Below are 21,824 nucleotides of genomic sequence, written 5' to 3'. Positions count from 1 at the left end.
GAATTAATTTCCAATTAATTTTGAATCTATGCTTCCAAAATTCTTTATTGAATGCAATTTTTATTGAATTATGATCTGAAAAGATTGTACTTAATATTTTGGCTTTTCTGCATTTGTTTGTGAGGTCTTTATGTCATAATACACACTTAATTTTCAAAAAAGTACCATGCATAGCTGATGGCTCTGGAGAAGAAAGTGAGGCTGGTGATTTTGTACAGCCTCAATTAAATCCAATTCACTTGCAAGTCATGACATCATCTTGATGTCACGGTTCTCTTTGAGAATGAAGGACAAATGACAACAATAAAGTATGTCAGCGGAAAAAGTACTAATTCTGGAATCAGAATTCAAATCTCGTGCTCTGCACTTCCCCAGTCCACTCTTCATTCAGCTGTTACAGCAGTCTTCTGAAAGTGACCATGTAACATCCCTTATTCAGTAAATGCCAGTGGCTTCCTATTACCTCCTAGATCAAAATGGGAGGACAGAATATGGAGAACCTGTGGGATGCTGGGGAATGATGTCAAAGTCCTTAGAGTCAGAAGCAAATCCAGGAGGGGAATGAAACCTGGCCAGCCTGGGTCTGCATCCAAAATGGAGGTTTCCAAAAGAACTTACCAGTGAGAGGAGGGAGTCTATATGGCAGAAGGACATTGCAGGGGCACTGAGGGAAGCTCCAAGGTAATTGAGCATCTGAGTCATGGTGGCAAAGTCCATGGAGTCTGAAGCTCAGCCCAAAGGATAATGAAAGATGGCTGCCCTCCAAAACACTAGATCAAAAAGAAATCCTTGCTTCTGCAGTGGATGACTTTCTAAATAATTATCATTGTCACAATATGAATAGGACTTGGGACCTATCCATTCACTCCTATATATTCAATCCTGTGTTTATAATTTGTTTAATTAAATGATTGCTTTAGTTTTGATGTAATTATAAAATGGTGTCCCATGAACAGTATATAGGATGACCTCTTTAAGGTTAGTCCCTCAGCTGGACAGAGAGATGACTTTTCTATGGATAACAAAGTCCTTCATCCTATTTTGCTTCCTTATTTAATTATTTGACTGCCATTACACATTTTTTTTTTTATATTTTGAAGTTACTTCTGAAGTTCATTCATTTTTATATTCTTGTGAGGACAATCAGCATTGTGATAGTAGGAATGGAATGTTTTGGGAAAGAGGGGCTACCATGTTTGTGTTTCATGCCTTATTGTTCCTTTAGAACAGAAAGGCTTCTCCACCTAACTATTTATAGATCTTCTAAGGTCCCTTAGGGAGAGTCAGTGCCACTGATTGAATTATAGCACTGTAACTTAAACATCCACCTCAGGAATGATAGGGGTCTTAAATAGACAGTCATATTTACTTAGGAAACCTAGAGTTTTCTTAGATTGCCAACCCTAACAGGAAAAGAAATGTCGGGGTGACAGAACTTAAGTAGTGCTCTGGGTACTGAGCCATGCTACTTCTCTATACTTAAGATACTAAACCAGCCTGGCAGGAGCTATTTAATTAAGTAAAAGTTAGTCTAGTCACTTTGCAACCAAGGATTTCAGGGAGCAAACATATAGCAGTATGTGGGAAGTTAATATGAGCTTCATGATCACAACCACACCTCACAACCTCATATCAGGTGGGCTTCCAGATGGTGATTGGTGGACATGATTATCAAATCGAGTTTAAATTTCAGTAGCTACACAACAGTCATACAAAACTACAGTACAACATCTCATTACCACTGTTCTTCAAAGAAAAAGAGCAATTCTGGATTTTCAAAGTTCCTTTGAAAATTGTCAAGGTAAGATCAGTTTCTGATATTGAACTGTAGCATGTCAAAGATAATTTGCATTTCAGTCAAAGGGCAAATTTGAAGTTTAGACATTTTTAAATCTTTGGATTGTTTTTTCCCCCATTATGAAATCAAGAGAAAGTAATGGGGGAAAATCATGACAAACTCTGAGAGAATGAATGCTAAATTAATCTAGATACCTAAAAAACACTGGTATCTTGACTAAGCATAGTCAGAAATGAATCTGGGACAGATCAATAAATATCACAGTTTGTTGCCATGTGATGCTTCTGGAAATCTGAGAAAGAAATCCTTCACTGTTCAGTAGATTGGTGTTCTCATGCAGATGAACCTAGGGTATCAGGTATATGTTGGTATGGCAAATAGATTTTCTAGCATCTTTTATGTGATTAAAATTTGAGTTCAATAAGCTTAAAAATGTATATGATATGAAACAAATGTTTAAAACCCTTTTGGTGCTGATAATAAAAAGATGAGATAAATGCTTAACTATATAATTTACTGATCCTATCACTATTAGATACAAGCAAACTCATAGAGGAGTCGTTACTACAATGTGATTGAATTTTGTTATTTTGGAGGTGGAGTATGAGGAATTCCAGAATCTCCTTTTCCTTCTTCTGTCCATAGTAATATTTGTAGGACCTTGCTCTCTACACATCACATTGGAAATGTGCCATAGGGTTATACAGTACAAAGATACTTTGTATCTTTTTCTCCTTCATTACTTTGTGAGATCCTTGAGGGTAGGCAGGGAATATTTTTTGCATTTTTTTGGCATGTCCAGTGCTTAATAAAGATTATTGATGGACTTACTGACAGACTGGAACTAGATGTCGAAAGAACTGAGTTCAAATACCATCTCAGTCACTTAACTACATGTGTGTCCTTGGGAAAACCATGGTTTCTTTAGCCTTCTTTTCCATATCTTTTAAATGAAAGGGTTAGAATAGATGGTCTTTAATCAACCAACATACATTTAAATACTTACTGTATTTCATAATCACATTAGGGTCTAGACTTCTCTAGAAATCTGTTTGACATATTTCATTAAAGCCACTGTTAATCTGTTAGTAGAAGCAAACAGATGGGTATTTTGGTGCTAAGTTTGGTGCAGAATATGCCACCATTTTCCCTTGACTTTATGACCATATTTAAGATGCAACTAGATTAGTGTGAAGTTGGGTTTGTACCCATTGCCTAGAAACAAGACACATTTTTAAATAAATGAAAACATCAAATTATGACTAATGTTTATTCTGCTTAACAATTAAAATTGTACTATAATCTTTTTTTTTTGTTAAATAGCTTATTACTGCCACCAGAGAAGATGAAGACTTTCTTATTTTTCTTCATATTGGCAACTGCAGACGCCATTCCGGTAAGCATTTTGGTCGCTCTCAAACCCTACCTGTACCAGGAAGCTTCCTTAGAATGTTCTTTACCTTAGAATTTTTGTTAAAAGTTTCATTAAGATGTTCAACTCCTTAAAAAATAAAATAAAGATATTCAACTCCTTTTGCAGGGGAAAAATAATATCTAAACCTTTACAATTTTAAAGCATTTAGCACAGTACTTGGCAAATAGCAAGTGCTACACAAATGTTTGTTCTTATTATGATTGCTAGTCAAGATATCGTGAAATATTTTGAACTACCTTCTGAATATTTGGGGATTCAGAATCATGGAATCTTAGAACTCAGATGCTATGCCTGAAAAAAAGGCCTCTACAAGTGGACTTCCACTTTGTAGGTATTGATTATATCATGTCTCTGTGCCATTCTTGTGATCTGTTTCCTGAACTTCTCATCCATTTTCTCTTTCTGTACAGGTGTTATGTAAAATGTCCAAAAGGTAACATCACATCTGTTTCTGCCTCCACTGAGCTATATCCAAATGCCCAACTACACTATGATCTCCTTGGCATGAATTTATTTTACTATCCTTTCCTTTTCAAATAATAGATACATTTTCATGTTCAGACCTGAGTCCCATCCTATCAAATCTTACAGATTGTCAAATTTACCCTCTTGCGTTAGGACCTCTGGTTCATTTTACTTGTTAGCCTTACTTGAGTGATTTGTGTATGGACATTTAGGGTACGGATTTTAGTAAGGATTCTCTTCTTATAGTTTATCTTCTGCAAACTTATGTGAATCTCTCCTACATAATGTGTCTCTTTTCTGTGATATACAGCTTAGAATTTATGCATGTAGTTTGTACTTTAAGACATGATCCAGAAATCTCATTTTCAGGCACCATCTTCTTAACCTATTGTTCACTATCCAAATCTGCTTTTTTTGTTCTGAATCTCTTATTTTTGATTGACAGGGGTGATGAAAATAACACAGATACTCTCAAGATCCTTGGTTTCTTTCTCAAGACTTAACAATTGTTGGGAGTGATTTCTTTAAAAAATTATACTCAAATTGTAACATTCATTTTTAAATTTAATATTTCCCCCATTACATGTAAAAACAGTTTTTCTTTTTTTAAATTTAAATTTTCACATTCTCTCCCTTCTTCCTTTCCCCTTACATGGAGAAAGCAAGCAAATTGACATAGATTGTACACATAAAGTCATGCAAAACATTGACATGTAAGACATGCTGTGAAACAAAACACAGACCAAAAAACATGAGAAAAATAAAGAAAGTTTTTAAAAAAGCATCTTTGATCTGCATTTAGATTCCACCAGTTCTTTCTCTGGGGATGGACAGCATTTTTTATTATAAGTCCTTCAGAATTGTCTTGAATCACTCTATTGCTGAGAATAGCTAAGATATTCACAATAGATCAGTTATACAATATTGCTATCACTGTGTATACTTTCTGGTTCTGCTCATTTCACTTTGCCTCAGTTAATGGAAGGCTTTCCAGGTTTTTCTGAGAGCATCCTGCTCATCATTTCTTATAGCACAGTAGTGTTTCATCACAGTCAAATACAGCAACTTGTTCAGCCACTCCCTAGTTGATGGAGATCCCCATAATTTCTAATTCTTTGTCACCACTAGAACAGTTGCTACAAATATTTTTGTACATGTAAGTCCTTCTCTTTTTTGTTTTTGTCTCTCTGGGATATAGATCTAATAATGGTATTGCTTGGCCAAAGGGTGTGCATTTTGGTCATACTGTATCATTCACTTTTTAAAAATTTAAACTTCTGATCCTTGCCTTGCTCCACCCATTAAGAAGGCAAGAAGCATGCTATCAATTACATATGTGAAGTTATTGGAAATGATTTCTAAGTTTTCTCTGGAAGCAACATTTATGCCTATGTGAATTAAAGAAAGTGAGTAATAGTTATTCGTTTTAATAAGTCCTGGATAGTTTTCTGTCACACTTTAGATAAATGCTCTGAGAAGAGACAAATTGCCCTTTACTGTGATCAGTGAACAAAAGAATGTCTTAAAATTTCTCATCTGGGAGTCACCAACATTAGTATTTGTTTCTGCTTCCTCTGACTTTTGCTGGATGGCTTCTCACCTGGAGTCCCCTGTGCAATTACTTCATCTTTTATTTGGAGTTCCAAAAGATATTTCTTTAGTGTTGTGTGTCCTTTTCTTTGGAAAGAACTTCTTATCCTTCTTATTCCCTTTTTCCACCTTGTGATATCATCCTACCCTCCAGCCTCTTGACACAGGTCATGATTCTCCTTTCTCTCAACAGATCCAGTGCACGTGTGTGTGTGTGTGTGTGTGTGTGTGTGTGTGTGTGTGTGAAGGAATATTTCATCATCAGTTTTCCTTGAGAAGCCTCTTCTCTTTCAGCAGGGAAACCAGCCTGCTTTTTTGAGCCAACTGACATTTAATTGTGACAAAAACATAAATACTACACATTCTAATGAAGAGATAATGGTAAACATCTTTTAGTTGCTCCCCTAAATTTAAACTAGGTCCTTTCTTTCCTACCTTTGCTTGCATTTGTAGCTTTCTGCATTCTTAGAAGTTCTGTCAAAATGATTCATTCCTATTCATTTGTTTGCCACTCAAGAACTATGTTCAGTTCTTGTGCCTATTCCTTATTTTATGCTCTATAATCCTGATTTTAAAATTAATTAAAATACTTACACTTGTAGCAAGCATGGGAGGTGGTAATAGTGACAACTGCATTTTTCCCATCATCTCTTATGAAAGAAAAACAATTGTTCTAGCTATTGAAAAGGAAAAATTCCAGAGAAACTTGAAGTGGTTGACTCACAAGATTATGGAATATAGGTTTAGAGTTGGAAAAGGGGGTAGAGGTCAACTTCCACATTTTATAGATGACAAAAACCAAAGCAAGGTGACAAGTTCAAGGTCCCGCAGGGGCTAAGTGGCAGAGACTTTGGACTTATTTTCAGATATTTGAATATTTTAACACAGGTCCTAGGACTCCATAGTATTCTAAGATGTCTTGGATTCATGTCTTACTCTGTCCCTGGCTATACCTTTTTGAGTCAGTATGCTTTGTCTCTGTGCTATGTCATGAGGCTCCGCTGGCAACCAAAGCCTTCCTTCATCTCTTTATAATAGCTTATTTGCCACTCAACCATTCTGTCCCAATTAGGATGTTTGTGTAACCTCTAAGTGTTTTTTGGGGAAGGGACTTTTTGTTTCTTGTGGATGTGCTAAATTTGCATCATATGCCTAAGGCCGTGAAATGAGGGCCATTTTGTGTGGTCTGGTTTGTCTGGTCCCTGACAAAATATAGGGACATATGTGGGTCCCAGTGTAGACATTGTATAAACCATGAAGCTGGCTAATCCTTCTCTTAACTGTGTTGGTCTGTCCATCTGAAAGTGATCAAATACTCTTGGGGGCACCAGGATATGCTCAGGACCCCTCAAAAACTCTAAACTAGAAAACAGGTAATAAGAGGCTACAAGTGGCTTGGTAGATAGAACCTTGGTTTGTATCAGGAAGACCTGATCTGACTCAGACACTTACTAAGGGACCTTGGGCAAATCACTTAACCTCTGTTTGCTTCGATTTCCTCAACTGTACAATGGGGATAATAAAAGCACCTAACTCCCAGGGTTGTCATGAGGCTCACATGAGATAATATTTATAAAGCACTTAGCACAATGCCTAGTATGTAGTAAGTGTTATATAAATGCTAGTTACTATTATTTTTACCTCTTACTAAGACTGGAGAAAATTCTAAAAGCAATGAAGAGGATAGCAAAGGGGGCAGTAACATTAGAGAGCACAGATAATCTCTTTCCCCAACTACCCATTTGCTCCTTCCCACCCTTGATTACCATCAGGATAAGGGTATGATCTACAGCAGTGGTGTCTAACTCAAATAGAAACAGGGGCCACTAATCCCTACTTTGGGATCCCTGGGAGACTTGATTTTAAAATCTATGTTTTATTACTGATTTTGTTAAATATTTCCCAATTATGTTTTAATTTAGTTTGGGCAGCACTCTGGAGTGTTAGGAACCACATGGCCAAATATCACATATCTGACATTTCTGCTCTAGAGAATAGCTTTGGAGGAGATGATGGGTGCATTTTTTTAAAAAATTATTTTAGACTCAAACATCAGAACACAAATATGAGAAAAAAAGATATTATACACTTAAATATTGGAACTTAAATAAAAGAAAAAAAAGCATATCACGTGCATGCCAGAATAAAAGAAAGGATTCAAAAGATGTAATGATAAGTTTTCATTTCAAGAAAGCCTGTATATAAATACTGCCAGTTGTGTTGGGAGCTGTACATCTTTTCTTTCCTTGTAAGTTTTCTTTTGTTCTCTCCTGTACGCTTTTTACTTTGTTCTTTTTTCATCTTTTCTCTCTGCCTCCCCGAAGGCTACAATTAAGTGCAAATGTATTTCTATATAGATATGTAATACACATACACATATATAGATATATACTTTCCCTAACACATTCTCCTCTTGATGAGATCCTCGTGATCTCATCCTTTATGTTTGTACATATGTTCGTACATATCTTGTTTCCTATACCTCCTGATTCCTCTACTTTACTTCTACCTGCTCCCTTGTCCTCCTATTCCTTAGCCTACCCCTTTCCAAGGATCCCACCCCTACCCTCCCATTCCCAGAAATATAAACACCCTTCTACAATCCCCTATAATCTAGTCCTTCACTCTCCCTCCCTTATCCTCCCATTCCTGTTGATCTAAAAAACCTTCTATAACCTACTTTAACCTATTGCTTCACCCTCCCCTCTAGAAATCCCTCCCTTGTCCTCTCCCCCTCCCTATCTTGTTACAGTTTTATTTTTTTAATTTAGAAGACTTTTATGTTCATATATATATATTTATGCACATACATATATGTATATATACATATGTATGTGTGTACGTATGCATTGTTCCCTCTTAAACCTTAAAATTTTTTACAAATTCTAAAAAATTATTTTATTTGTTTCAATTTTCTATAATCACTTCCATATATCTTAGATTTTCCCCCCTCCCTCTCCTTCCTTCCCTCTTCCCTTCCCATTCCCTCCCCGAGATGGCATGCAGTCTTATATAGTTAAACACATTTCTGATGAAAGTAGGTTACTAGAATTACCAGCCCTCCTCCCCCACTTAATTCCTTTGTATCAATTATTCATCTTGCACCTCATTTGTATAAAATAACTACTTTTTAGCTATTCTCAAATGGTTTTACTTTTTAAAGTCATGTCATATTCAGATCTATACCAATCTTTCTTATGAACCACCCAATTACTAATTACAGTCTTAGACATACATTTTACATATATGAAAGATAAACAGTCTGTCCTTATTGAATCCCTTGTAATCAGTCCTTGGTATATACTTAATGTTTCTCTTGGCTCTTGTATGTCAAGTCTTCCATCAAGTTCATGTTTGTTGTTGTTTTTTTTTTAACAAAGTCTGACAGTTGATCAAATGCCCATTTTTTTTCCATTCAGAATTATGTTTAACTTTGCAGGGTTTATATTTGCATAATATAAAATATTATGTTTAATATTTTCAGCCAGAGCCCCAGTTCTTTTGCTCTTCAATATATATATAGTGTTCCAAGACCTGTGGTCCTTTAGTGTCTCTGCTGCTAGGTCTTGTGTGATTCTAATTGTGGCACCATCGTATTTAAATTGTTTTTTTTCTTGTTGCTTTTAATATCTTATCCTTGATCTGAGGTTTCAGAGTTTGACTGTAATATTCCTATGAATTTTCCTCATAGGATCTCTTTCAAGTAGTGATTAATGGATTTTTTTTCCTATTTTTACATTACTCCCTTGTTCTAATGCTTCAGGACAATTTTCTTTAATTATTTCTTGTATTATTGTATCAAGATTCTATTTTTTATTATAGCTTTCAAGTAGTCCAATTATTCTTATATTTTCTCTTCTTGATCTGTTCTCCACATCATTTATTTTTCTTGTAAGATGTTTGATTTTCTCTTCTATATTCTCTTTTCTTTTATTCTGCTTTCTCCTCTATATTTCATTCTTCATATTTTAATTATTTCTTTATCTCTTATTACTTCACTGGCTTCGCCTTGTCCAATTCTAATTTTCAAGGTGTCATTTTTTTCCTTAAGATTCTGGATCTCCTTTTCAAATTATTGACTTTGTAATCTTGTTTTTCTTGAATTATTCTTCCCCCCCCCCCCCAATCTCTCTCATTTGATTTTTAAAGGTTTGTTTTTTTTTTAAGTTCTATGAATTCTTTTGGGGCAGGTGACCATTTGACATTACTCTTTGGGGTAGAAGAGGGTTTCGTTGCTTCAATATTCTTTTCTGAAGATGAACCCTGGTCTTCTCTATTCCCATAATAACTTTCTCTAGTTGGATTCTTTCTCCTTTGCCTGTGCATTTTTTTTATAGTAACAGATTAATTTTTGTAACAACCTCTAGCCCTGGGGTATGGGGGATGGTGCCTCTTGCCCCTGATCTTCAGTTCTCTCCTCTAACCCAGAACCAAAGCCAAATCTGCAGCCTCCTGTAAGTGTCCACAGCCAGGTCCATTCTGCCCACTGCTTCTGCATTCACTGGGTGTGTGCTGGTTCTTTCTTGCCCCAGCTGCTCTCTGCAGCACAGCTGGGTCTGGCGTTCCTTGTCAGCAGAGGTTCGTTCCTTCAATCCTTCCAGGTTCAGATGATCAACTCCCCTCACTATCAGGGTTAAAAGTTCCTGTGGCTGGTGCCAAGGCAGCCTCCTAACCCAGCTAGCTCCAGGGTTTCCTGCTTATTGTTAAAGCAGACCCTAGCCTGGAGGTGTTTACTCTTCACCCAGACCAAATCTCATCCTGGAATTTTTCTTCTGATCTCGAATTATCCCAGGAAGACCCCTCTTATGCCCCTATTCTTACTTAGTTTTACCCTTCACTTTTTTTGCTCTAAGGTGCTGTTTTGTCTCATTTGTGGGGAAAAACCTTAAAATTTTCTGACCTATCCATCCTCCCAGAATCCTCCTGGTGGTTGCAGTTTTTAAGGAAGATATCATAGGGCTTCTCCTGTCTGTAGCCTTCTGCATTTCTATGGTGTGTGAGTCTGAAAATAGCAAATCATAATAAGAAGACAACGAGTAATAACATGCAGAAGATTAGGGAGAGAGAAAAATGCACAGGCAACTTGGGTAATGAACATCACTTTACCTGAGAACATCAGAGATGTCCCAGAGACATCTATGGGATATGATAAAGTATTATGTTAGAGGGGAAATAGGTCATTGGGAAGGTGTTCAGAAAACAGAGAGAGATACTTCTAATAGTAGATTCCTAGGTCTGAGTGACCTTAGCGGAATGGCTATGACAAATAAGGCCACCAACTGTGTTTTAGGATATTGAATGACTACGCTTATCCCTAGAGATGAGTGCTGAAAATGATTTCTTCTTTGTGGATGCAGGGAACTATGAGTATGGGGTATAACATGGACATGATTAATAAGTTATTTGGTCTTGGTGAAATGCTTTAAAAAATTCTTTGTAATAAAGGATGACTCAGTTGATAGGGAAAGGGGGAGGGAGATATTCAGAAATGAAGTTACATGAAAATATATCAATAAAATATTTTTAAACTCTTTATTAAAATATTTGTTAAATTTGGATAACCAGAAGATATTTCCCACTGAGTATGTGTGTGTGCGTGCGTGCATGCGTGTGTGTGCGTGTGTGTGTGTGTTTGGGGGTGGCGGTAGAAGCACTTTCCAAGAAAAGGTAAATCCCCAGAAAACAACTCAGGCCCTTTTTGTCATGCCCAACACAAAGATTTCACTTAGTCTGATCCATATATCAACATAATTTAGAGCTGTATAAAATTGTTTAAAACTTTTATAGCTACTTCAAACTTTTTATGTTTTCTAATCTAAGATAAAAAATAGTTTGCTTGTCTTCTACGAGTTGACTGTTTTTCTAATGTTTTTCACAAAATCATTGTGAGATTAAAAATATTTCAAACATAATTTCTTTAATATTATTTTCATTTTGATAGGTTTCTCAGATCAAACTCCAAGAGAGATATGATTTTGATAAATCAAAGGATTTAAATTGTCCAGGAAAACCAGAAGTGACCAAACAGGTATCATATGTTTAGAATGTGTTTTCTTTTTATTCTTTAGTTCTATGTATATTCCATTTGAAAATTATTATTTCACTTGAAAATTCCTCTTAAAAAACCTCTCCAATCCTTTTGCTACTCTCTATTCCCACCACACCGCCACAGTATGGACCAGAGCTATAACTAGCAATTGTTTTCCCTGGGGCAAGTGGTACCATAGAAGCTGTGTGTCTCCACATTAAAGGACAGGATCATGTGGGCTGTGCCTGTTTGGGAGAAGAAGTACACCTTGGGAAACTGTTAGGTTTCTAAATGGCTGAAAAGAACATGCTATGAGGTGGGAAAAGAAAGGGAAGGAATGAATCCTGGGACAGGGCTGTTGACATCCTTTAAATTTTCCACCTTGTTGCAAAGCCCTGTTGGACCTGCTTCCCAAGTGAAATGTTAATGCTTTTTTATCTCATCTTCAAGGCTCTCTGCAACCTGGCATCAACCAATGGTATCTGTATTTCATTATCTCTTTGTCTTTGCTCATACTATTCACTGTGCCTGGAATGTTCTCTTTTCTCTTGAAATCCTACTCATCTTTTAAAACCCAGCTCCCAGGCTGCTCGCTCCAGGAAGACTTGCTGATTCTTTGTATTGGAAGCAATCCTCCATCTTAGACTTCACATAACCTTTTATTGTATATTTCTTTTGGGTTCCCATGGGTTATTGTTCATTGCATTTGTCCTTCATTTTCAAAGAGGACCATCACATCAGGGAAGTGATGACATAACTTGCAGTTGACTTTGATTTGAGTGAGGGAGGGCTGACACAACCAGTGAGTAGACTGAGCTGCCTGAATAGGGACCCAGCTCATTGGGTAACTCAACTCCTCCTTTCCCTCTCCAAAGGAAGGTAAATTTTGTGTTTACTGGTGGAGCTTTCTTTCTTTCTTTCTTTCTTTCTTTCTTTCTTTCTTTCTTTCTTTCTTTCTTTCTTTCTTTCTTTCTTTCTTTCTTTCTTTCTTCCTTCCTTCCTTCCTTCCTTCCTTCCTTCCTTCCTTCCTTCCTTCCTTCCTTCCTTCTTTTCTTTCCCTCCTGGCTTACAGTGAATCTCTATGGTAACTGTTTCTCTTTGGAGCAGCAACCCTGAGGGTCTTCCCCTCACAGGGTAATTTTTTTTCTATTTAAAGGGGCCACCCCTTGACTCATTTCTTAAAGAGATCTATTCACTGAATGGGTGTTACCACTCTAAGTGAGTACCTGAGAAGACCTGAACCTAAAAGGACCAGGGTCTCCCATTGCATCCTGGGCAATCTCCAGTCATCCTGATGAATATCTGGTCACTGGATCCAGATGACTCTGGAGGAGAAAGTGAGGCTGGTGACCTTACACAGCCCTCCTTCACTCAAATCAAAGTCAACTGCAAGTCATGTCATCTCTTCCCTGATGCCATGGTCCTCTTAGAAAATGAAGGGCAAACACAATTATTGTTCATTATAATTTTTATTTGTGACATTGTCTTACCTCCAGAGCTGAGTGCAATGCTTTTTATCCAATAAGTTATTAATAAAAGTTGAATTAATTGAATTATGGTCAAATTGTTATCTGTATCTTGAGCTTATGCTAGTAGGTATTTGACATAACTGTTCTACAGTGAGGTATTTTCCTGCCTTGCTATCTAAACATGAGTAGAAGAAAGGAAATAGGGTTTAGTTGACATCCTTGACATTTCCCATAAACTAGGTCTGCTTGCAAATGAATGTAATCAACCATATCTAATCTGCTTCCATTGGGGTATGTTGTTTTAGATAGTCATATTCTGCTTCTTAGCCCAATATAGTGCTTAATATAATAGATGTATAATATATCTTTTGCAACTGGTTGGTTGAGCTTTGAAGCATGTCTTTGCTTAATGAACAATGAGTCAGTCGGTGGCAGTCAAGAACAAATTTTTATTCATAAAAATTTTAAAAGCTAATAGAAAAGTTGTATAAAATCTTAAAAGACATTTTGAAGTGAGAACAGTTTATTTGCTCAATTATCAAAAATCCGCAAGATTGTTAGGGTTATTCTACATGAGGGAATCAGAGGACTCTTAGTTTGAATCTAGACTCTGCTTCTAACTACCTGTATGACCCTGGGCTTCACTTCTCTGGCCCTTACTTTCATCAACCATAAAATGAGGAGGTTGGACTTGATGATCTATAAGGTGTCTTCCTGAGCTACAATCCTATGACCTTGGTCAAATCATTCCTTCTCTCTGGATCTCATTTTCCTCATCTACAAAATTAGGAATATGGCTGAAACTCGTATTCTAAATAACCAGAAACATGGCATGAGCACACTGCTCAAAGGAGCATTCAAAGCACTTGCCTTCTACAAAGGTAAAGGTAATATCTCATAAGTATATATACACATACACATGTATATATGTGTGTATATATATATATATATGATATATATTCTAAGTATATTTGCCGTAAGGAATTTGTATCCATAAAGCATTCTTTAGATGTTATTATGTAGTCTGTAGATAATATATTTATATTATTTTGTTATCATAAAGAAGTCTATAAATGTTATTATTATTTGTAGTAATTCAGTAAAAAAATAATTTATTTTCTGAATAGAGCACTGACCCTGGAGTCAGGAGGACCTGAGTTTGAATCCAGCCTCAGATGCTTGACACCTACTAGCTGTGGGGTCTTGGGCAAATCACTTAACCCTGATTGCCTAGCCTCCCCCCTTCAAAAAAGAAATTATTTCTGATTGGCACATTTAAATTATCTTTTAAAAGTAATTTTTTATTCCTTTGAGAAATATGCCCTTTAAATTTTTTTCAATAGCTGATTTGCCTACTTCAAAAACTATTTTAAGATTCTCTGTAACTTTAGTGTTGGCTTTTGATTTTAAATGAAATTGATAAAAACAACAAAAAATTATAAATGTGTATATATGAGTGTATATACACATATATGTATATAAATGTGTATGTGTGTACACCTACTCACACACAAGGATGATAACCTCCTTTCCTCATGCTACCTCTATTATATTAGAAGATAAGTGCTTTGAGAGTGCTTCTTTGAGAAGTGTATTCACATTACATATTTCTGATGATTTTGAATAATAGAAATTTAATGTAGACTAAAATCTTAGAGATAATTTCAACCAGATTTCAAATTTTACAGATGAAGAAAATGAAGTCCAGGGAGAAGAAGGAATTTGACCAAGGTTTTAGGATTATAGAATGTAGAGCTAGGAGGGACCTTAGAAATCATTTAGTCCAAACCTTTCATTTTACGGCTCTTATAGCCTTCAAGGTTAAACACAAATTCCTCTGTTTGGCCTTCAAGGACCATCATAGCTGAGCTCCCTCCTTTCCAGTATTCTCATACTTTATTCCCCAACATATACTCTTTTACCCAGTGACACTGGCTTCCTGGCTGTGCCATGAGCAAGACTCTCACTTTTTTTTTTGGCACCAGGCATTTTATCTTGTTATCCCCCATGCTTGGAATACTCTCTCTCCTCACCTCTGCCCATTGGCTTCTCTGATTTCCTTTAAGTCCCAGATAAAATCCAGTTCTCTTCAGGAGGCTTTTCTCAGCACCTCTTAATTGGAGTGCCTTCCCTCTTTTAATTTTTTCCAATTTGTCCTGCATGTAGTTGGTATATATATTAGTTTGATTATTTTCTCTCCTATTAAATTTTGAATTTCTGGATGGCAGGGACTGTCTTTTACCTCCTTTTGTATCTTCACTGTTTAGCACAGTGCCTGACACAAAATAGGTGCTTTAAAATTTTTATTGACTGACTTAAAAATGGTGAAACTGAGGCCAGAGAATTAAGTAACTTGCCAATGTTACACAGGTAGGAAGTGGTAGAGCCAGCATTAGAACGAAGATGCTTCTGACTTTGAAGTCAGTCCTCTTTCCAATGCCCTACACTGCCCCCTTCATTTAAATGAATCACTGAACAAAAAATATTTTTTATTAGATTTAGGATTATTACTTACTACCTAGGCAGGATGGCATAGCTTTTATTCAAATATCTGTTGTTTATGACCAAGATTTAAAATTATTTGTCTTATTTATTTTGCCCCCTTTTAGGATCAGATAATTATCGATGGCACTGTCAAAGAATATAATGAAACAAATAAAAACTTCACATATCAAGATGAGAAGGGTGCACAACTACATAAAAATGGTAGTAGCAAAGGAGAAGGGGATGCTGTTGAGAATGCAAAGACAGGAGAACAGGGGTCTTATTCTATTCCTATGTTAGCCAAAGGAGAGAGAGATGCTGGCGATGGGCATGGGGAAATAATGTATCCAGAAACATTAGTCAGAGATAGAAATGGAGAAAATGACACAGCAAATGGTTTTGAAGATGTCATTTACAAGGAAGGAAATGTAATGGATAATAATAATGAAACCACCAGTGGAAATGTTGAAGAAGAGAATGTTACCAACACAAATCAAACTGAAATGACAAACATTCAGCAAGAGAACGTAAATGGAAATAGAAGCCATGAATATGAAGGAAATGGAAACACTGATAAAAATAGGGGTGGTCTAAATGAAGAAACTCCTTACAGAGGAGATGAAAATGGGAGTACTCAAACTGAGGCTCCAACAGAAAAAAGTGGAGTTACCAATGGCAATGGAGAAGATGAAAGCTGGAATGACATTGATGGTGGTGCTAGTGGCAATGGAGCTGATACCTTTGAAGGCAATGGTTCTGGTGATGATGAGGGAGAAAAAGCAGAGGAGAGAAATGAAAGCACTGTTGATCATGGGGGTTCAAGCATTCCTAGTAATGAGGTTGAGGAAAATGGAGATGAAGATGACAGTGATAATAACTTAAGCAAAAATTCAAGTAATGCCAATGAAGATGACACTGAAGATAGAGATGATTTCCTCAATGGAGAAAATGCTTCAAAGAGTGATGAAGATCATGGTAATACAGTGGAAGCTACTGTGGAGCTGACTTTACCTGTTAAAGGTGGTAAAAATGGATTAAATGAAGAATCAGGTCCCAATGACACTGGCAGAGACCAAGAAAAGGTAAGTTTTAGAATCTTTTGTTGTCTAGTCAGCTTTAACAGAAATAATTCTTTCTCCAAATTTTTTCCTTCAAACAAATTTTAAAACTGCATTCTTCTACATTAGCTTTCTATACTACTTGAATAAAAAGATATAGAATTCTTACTGCATTGGCATGGCACAACTTTGAGAATTAAGATTTCTACAAGTTTGTTGAAAATCTTTTTAAAACTGTGCATTGATCAATGAATTTATAAGTCATTGCTTGCAGAATTGCATAGAATTCAGAACACAGAATAATTTAGTCCAGTGGCATCAGATTTTACAAATGAAGAAATGCAGGGAGATGGATAGCAAGGGAGCTTAGGTAGCTTGTCCACGATTACCAAGGTAGGAGTCATGGGCCTAGAATTCACATCTGACTACATAATAATCTGGCTCTCTTCCTACTCTGCCAAAGCCCCCAGAGTTCCTCCAGGTCAGAGAATTTGAGGGGACTGTTGAAAAGTCCCAAGAGTGAAGATCTTGCAAGATCAAAGTAAAAATGCCACAAAAATATAAATATAATAGATGAAATATAAATATAATATTTTAAAATGTAAGTTCATATTGTATCAAATTAATTGATACAGTCCAGTTTTCACAATTTTATGGTGGTATTTTATTTATACTCTTTTCCCTCTGCCATTTCATAGCAGGTAGAAAACAATGTGACCGACAATGGCAATGGTATGGAAACTACTAAAGAAGCTGAGAAAGTAAATGATGCTCTTAAGAGTAAAGGAGATGACATTATTTCTGATAAAGGAGCCCGTGATGTGGCAGGGAAGGTCGACAATGAACCTATTGGAAACAACCCGAAAACAAAAGTTGGTGGCAAAGCTGGACACAGCAACACCGGCAGTGAAAGCAATAGTGACGGATATGATGAGAGCTATGATTTTGACAATGAATCTATGCAAGGAGATGAACCTAATAGCAGCAACGGTGATGCCAAGTCTGAAAGTGAGGCTATCAGTAATAGTGAGGGCAATGGTTCTGATGAGCCTGATGAATCACATGGTGATAGCAATGGTAGTGACTCACCAGAAGGAGAGGATGAGGATAGTGAGAACGTATCAGACTCTAATGAGGATGATGGTGACAGCTCTCAGAATGGCAGTGATAGTGGCAACAACAGTGATGGAAGCATAGAGAATGGCAGTAGTGACAGCAATGACAGTGACAATAAATCTGATAATGATGGTGGTGATAGTGACAGCAAATCTGACAGCAGTGACAGCAGTGATAGTGATGACAAATCTGATGAGAGCAGTGACAGCAGTGACAGCAGTGACAGCAGTGACAGCAGTGATAGCAGTGACAGCAGTGACAGCAGTGACAGCAGTGATAGCAGTGATAGTAGTGACAGTGATAGCAAATCTGATGACAGCAGTGACAGCAGTGATAGTGACAAATCTGATGATAGCAGTGACAGCAGTGATAGTGAGGACAAATCTGACAGCAGTGACAGTGATGACAAACCTGATGAGAGCAGTGACAGCAGTGATAGTGATGACAAATCTGACAGCAGTGATAGCAGTGACAGCAGTGACAGCAGTGACAGCAGTGATAGCAGTGACAGCAGTGATAGTGATGACAAATCTGATAGCAGTGACAGCAGTGACAGCAGTGATAGTGACAAATCTGATGATAGCAGTGACAGCAGTGATAGTGATGACAAATCTGACAGCAGTGACAGTGATGACAAATCTGATGAGAGCAGTGACAGCAGTGATAGTGATGACAAATCTGACAGCAGTGATAGCAGTGACAGCAGTGACAGCAGTGACAGCAGTGATAGCAGTGACAGCAGTGATAGTGATGACAAATCTGATAGCAGTGACAGCAGTGACAGTAGTGATAGTGACAAATCTGATGAGAGTAGTGACAGCAGTGACAGTGATGACAAATCTGATGAGAGCAGTGACAGCAGTGACAGTGATGACAAATCTGATGACAGCAGTGACAGTGATGACAAATCTGATGAGAGCAGTGACAGCAGTGACAGTGATGACAAATCTGATGAGAGCAGTGACAGCAGTGACAGTGATGACAAATCTGATGAGAGCAGTGACAGCAGTGACAGTGATGACAAATCTGATGACAGCAGTGACAGTGATGACAAATCTGATGAGAGCAGTGACAGTGATGACAAATCTGATGAGAGCAGTGACAGCAGTGACAGTGATGACAAATCTGATGAGAGCAGTGACAGCAGTGACAGTGATGACAAATCTGATGAGAGCAGTGACAGCAGTGATAGCAGTGACAGTGATGACAAATCTGATGAGAGCAGTGACAGCAGTGATAGTGATGACAAATCTGATGAGAGCAGTGACAGCAGTGATAGCAGTGACAGTGACAGTAATGGAAACAACCATCAAGAAAAGACTAAAACCAAAACTAACAATGGAAGTGACAGTGACAGTGACAGTGACAGTGAAGGCAGTGATAGTAACCATGTAACAAGCGATGATTAGAACAAAGACCGACAAGTAGAAAGTTCCTCCTGTGAAAAGTCCCAGTAATTTCTAAGAAGTAAAAGTATCTATAACAGTGTAACCAGCGAGAGAGAATGAAATGAAAGTCAGCTGTCTCCTCAGACACAACGGTAAAAACTGTCAAGCTGTCAGATTTGGAGCCAAAGAAAAACTAACTCAGATATATTTTGAATGGTTGATTTGTATGTGTTCTAAGTTAGTAGGTGAAAATGTTACATAAATATAGATGTGCTTCAATGTATTGAAATTTCTTTGTGCTTTAACTTAAGTTCAAATGCAAAGTGAAATGTGAAACAACAGTGGGAAAATACTAGTTAGGCTGACCATGCCTAAAAGTTTGAATCTTGTCTGGCTCGCCAAACAGCATTTTAAATTTCATGAATTAAATGATCCAAAGAGTTCTATAGAATGCTTCCCATAAGCAATAACAGATAGTTACAAACAAGTATGTGGCATTGTCATGTTCCAGAAAGTAGGACTTCTGGGAGGCTGCACTCAGAGTGAAGGAAGAGGGATTGTTTGATGATATCTGGCTCCGCTATTGACATCATTATTTGACATAAGACAGAAATTTGACATAAATCATAAGGCATAAATTTGATATATTTGACAGAAATCAAAGTGGAGGAATGATTAATTTCTGTAAAGGATATATTCACTGTTGCCTAAAGAGAATTCATTTAACAGGTACGTCTGATTCTAAATACTGACAAAAACTAAACAACAATAACATTTTGGTGATGGTTTTAAAGTCTTCTGAAAGATAAAAGTGTATCTGCAAGCTACCAGGAATTTAGCATAATGTTCCTGAAGCAGACTTGATCAAGTACATTCTAGGATGCCTTGCTCATGGAGCTCAGTACTGGGTTGGACTCAGGGACACTCACATTCTAAATCTAGTGCTGTGATCTCATGTATAACTTTTTAAATTAGCCACACTATATTATGGACTTGATTGTCGTAATGATAAAACCAGCTGTGTGTGTAAACATGGGCTGATTTAGGATAAATTTATCTTTTTAAGCACTAAACCTCACTCAAAAATTGCATCAACTTTTTAGAAGTTTCCTTAGTTTCGACATAGTCTTTAAACCAGTAGCAGCTTAATAATTACCTGGAGATTTTCCTTTTTTCCTTCTTGGGCCCTGTTTGCAACCAAAGGTCTCAGAAGATCCTTTAACTGGTTTTATATGAATACCAGTAATTTTCAGAGGCAAAGATGTATCCCCAAACCCATCCAATCAGAGAAACATTGCAGCCTAAATAGTATTTTAGAGGAGATATAAACTGGCAGATATATTAAAAGATTTAATTATGTTCTACAAAATGAAATATAGGGAGAATTCCTTTCTTTCTCCTTTATTTTATTTTAGATTTGGACTTGAGATTTCATCTGGGTAGAGAACTTTCAATGTAGAAAATCCCTTCACTATTGCTGATCATCAACTTATTACAGACTTAGAGAGTTGCCAAATTAGACTTGCTGATGATCACCTAACTGTGTCAGAGGTGAGACATGAATCCAGGCCTTCCTGACTTCAAGTGTAGTAGTCCACCAACTCTACCACGCTGCCTCCCTTGTACAATAGTTGATCTCTTTAATTTATTGTTCTAATGCAGGTATCTAGGAATCGTCCATAACTTCTTTGTACCTGGGCTTGGTTGTTTCTATAAATGAGAAAGGTAGTCTTAAGGCATAGAGCATCTTATCAGTTGCATTCATTGAAGCTTTGGAGTGTGGAGCCAATATTCTTAGCTCCATCTTACAGATGAAGGAATTGAGGCTTAGGGGAAATTCTTCAATGGTGTCATGAGTACTACACTTCACATTTGAATTAGACTGGTGAAATTCATTGCCCTTGTCAGTAAGCCAGGCTACCGTAGAGATGCATTTTGTTTTGTTTGTTGCATTAATTTCATTTGTGTTTTAAATCTAACAAAATCTTACTCTGATGCCTTCAAGGGGTGTGGAGGTAGTCCCAATTTTTCAAAGGCTATGCCAGTGAACATAAGTCCTTGCTGGTTTGACGAAGCTGGAAAAGTTACAAATATAGACTAGTATTTGAGTGTGAAACACTGTTGGGATACTCAGTGGACAATATGGCCTCTTCTTTGAGGGAAGGGCTCAATATGAGACAAGAAATTAGTTTTGACTAGAGGGAGTGGGTGCTTCTTGAGACCTTGTTCTTTAAAGAAGAATAATATTTCTTGGAACTGCTTCCTACCCAAGCAGAGGTAGGTAGTATCAGGGTCCTAGGGAAAGAAGTATTATAGTCCTTAGGCAGTCAATCTGAGACAATGAGAGATAGGATATTAATTAAATTAAATTCAAGGAATAAGGGACTAGGCAGGGCAGCCTGAGTAGGGGAAAATGGGATAGAGACTGTGAGAGTAGGATACAACCATCAGATTATTGCAAGTAATATAAATTACAGGGACTGTGTTGATTTAATTGAAAAAAGCATAAACTTAACAGTTATATACCTAAATGATCATGGATTAATTCCCTTATAAAAAAAAAAGAGAATGAATTAATGGGGAAAAAACTCATCCCCCCAATATACTGTTGTATACAAGAAACACTTGTAAAACACATAGACAGGCATTTATATATATTTTGTCTCATCATTATCATTGTCTTTTACGTAGTTATTGTTTCCTTGATTTGTTTTTGGTCATCCATAAATCTCCATTTAGATTTGTATCTTTTGCTTATGCTCCCTATATTAATTAAGAATTTTATTGCATTATGGTCTTTAAAGGATATGGCTAATATTTTTGCTTTTTAGCATAAATTTATAATTTCTCTATGCTCCACTTTGTGCCATATAATTTCTATGTGCCTTGTTTTCTGTTTCTATTTTTTAAAGTGTCATGTGGTGCTGAGAAATATATATATGTAATATATATGCACATATATACATATATGTTCTTTAATATTCCCATTCAGA

General features: G+C 36.7%; 1 protein-coding gene across 1 annotated transcript; it reads left to right on the top strand.

The window, feature by feature from the left end:
- Positions 1–310: 310 nt before the first annotated feature.
- On the top strand, positions 311–21,590 carry DSPP (dentin sialophosphoprotein). Its single transcript, XM_072625163.1, has 5 exons — positions 311–438; positions 3,122–3,194; positions 11,230–11,316; positions 15,395–16,351; positions 17,026–21,590. The coding sequence occupies exons 1-5, from the start codon at positions 311–313 to the stop codon at positions 18,850–18,852; spliced, it is 3,072 nt and encodes a 1,023-aa protein (XP_072481264.1). The 3' UTR covers positions 18,853–21,590.
- The last annotated feature ends 234 nt before the right edge of the window (positions 21,591–21,824 follow it).

The sequence above is a fragment of the Notamacropus eugenii genome, chromosome 7, assembly GCF_028372415.1.
Source record: "Notamacropus eugenii isolate mMacEug1 chromosome 7, mMacEug1.pri_v2, whole genome shotgun sequence".
In the NCBI taxonomy this organism is placed as follows: domain Eukaryota; kingdom Metazoa; phylum Chordata; class Mammalia; order Diprotodontia; family Macropodidae; genus Notamacropus; species Notamacropus eugenii.
This window is presented reverse-complemented; position numbering and strand designations above follow the sequence as displayed.

What these genes read in the sequence shown, in the direction of transcription:
- DSPP (XM_072625163.1), top strand. Translation starts at nt 311, where the DNA reads ATGTCAGCGGAAAAAGTACTAATTCTGGAATCAGAATTCAAATCTCGT. An exon ending in CATGTAACATCCCTTATTCA is followed by an intron (nt 439 to 3,121) that starts GTAAATGCCAGT and finishes TTTGTTAAATAG; the next exon opens with CTTATTACTGCCACCAGAGA. An exon ending in AACCAGAAGTGACCAAACAG is followed by an intron (nt 11,317 to 15,394) that starts GTATCATATGTT and finishes GCCCCCTTTTAG; the next exon opens with GATCAGATAATTATCGATGG.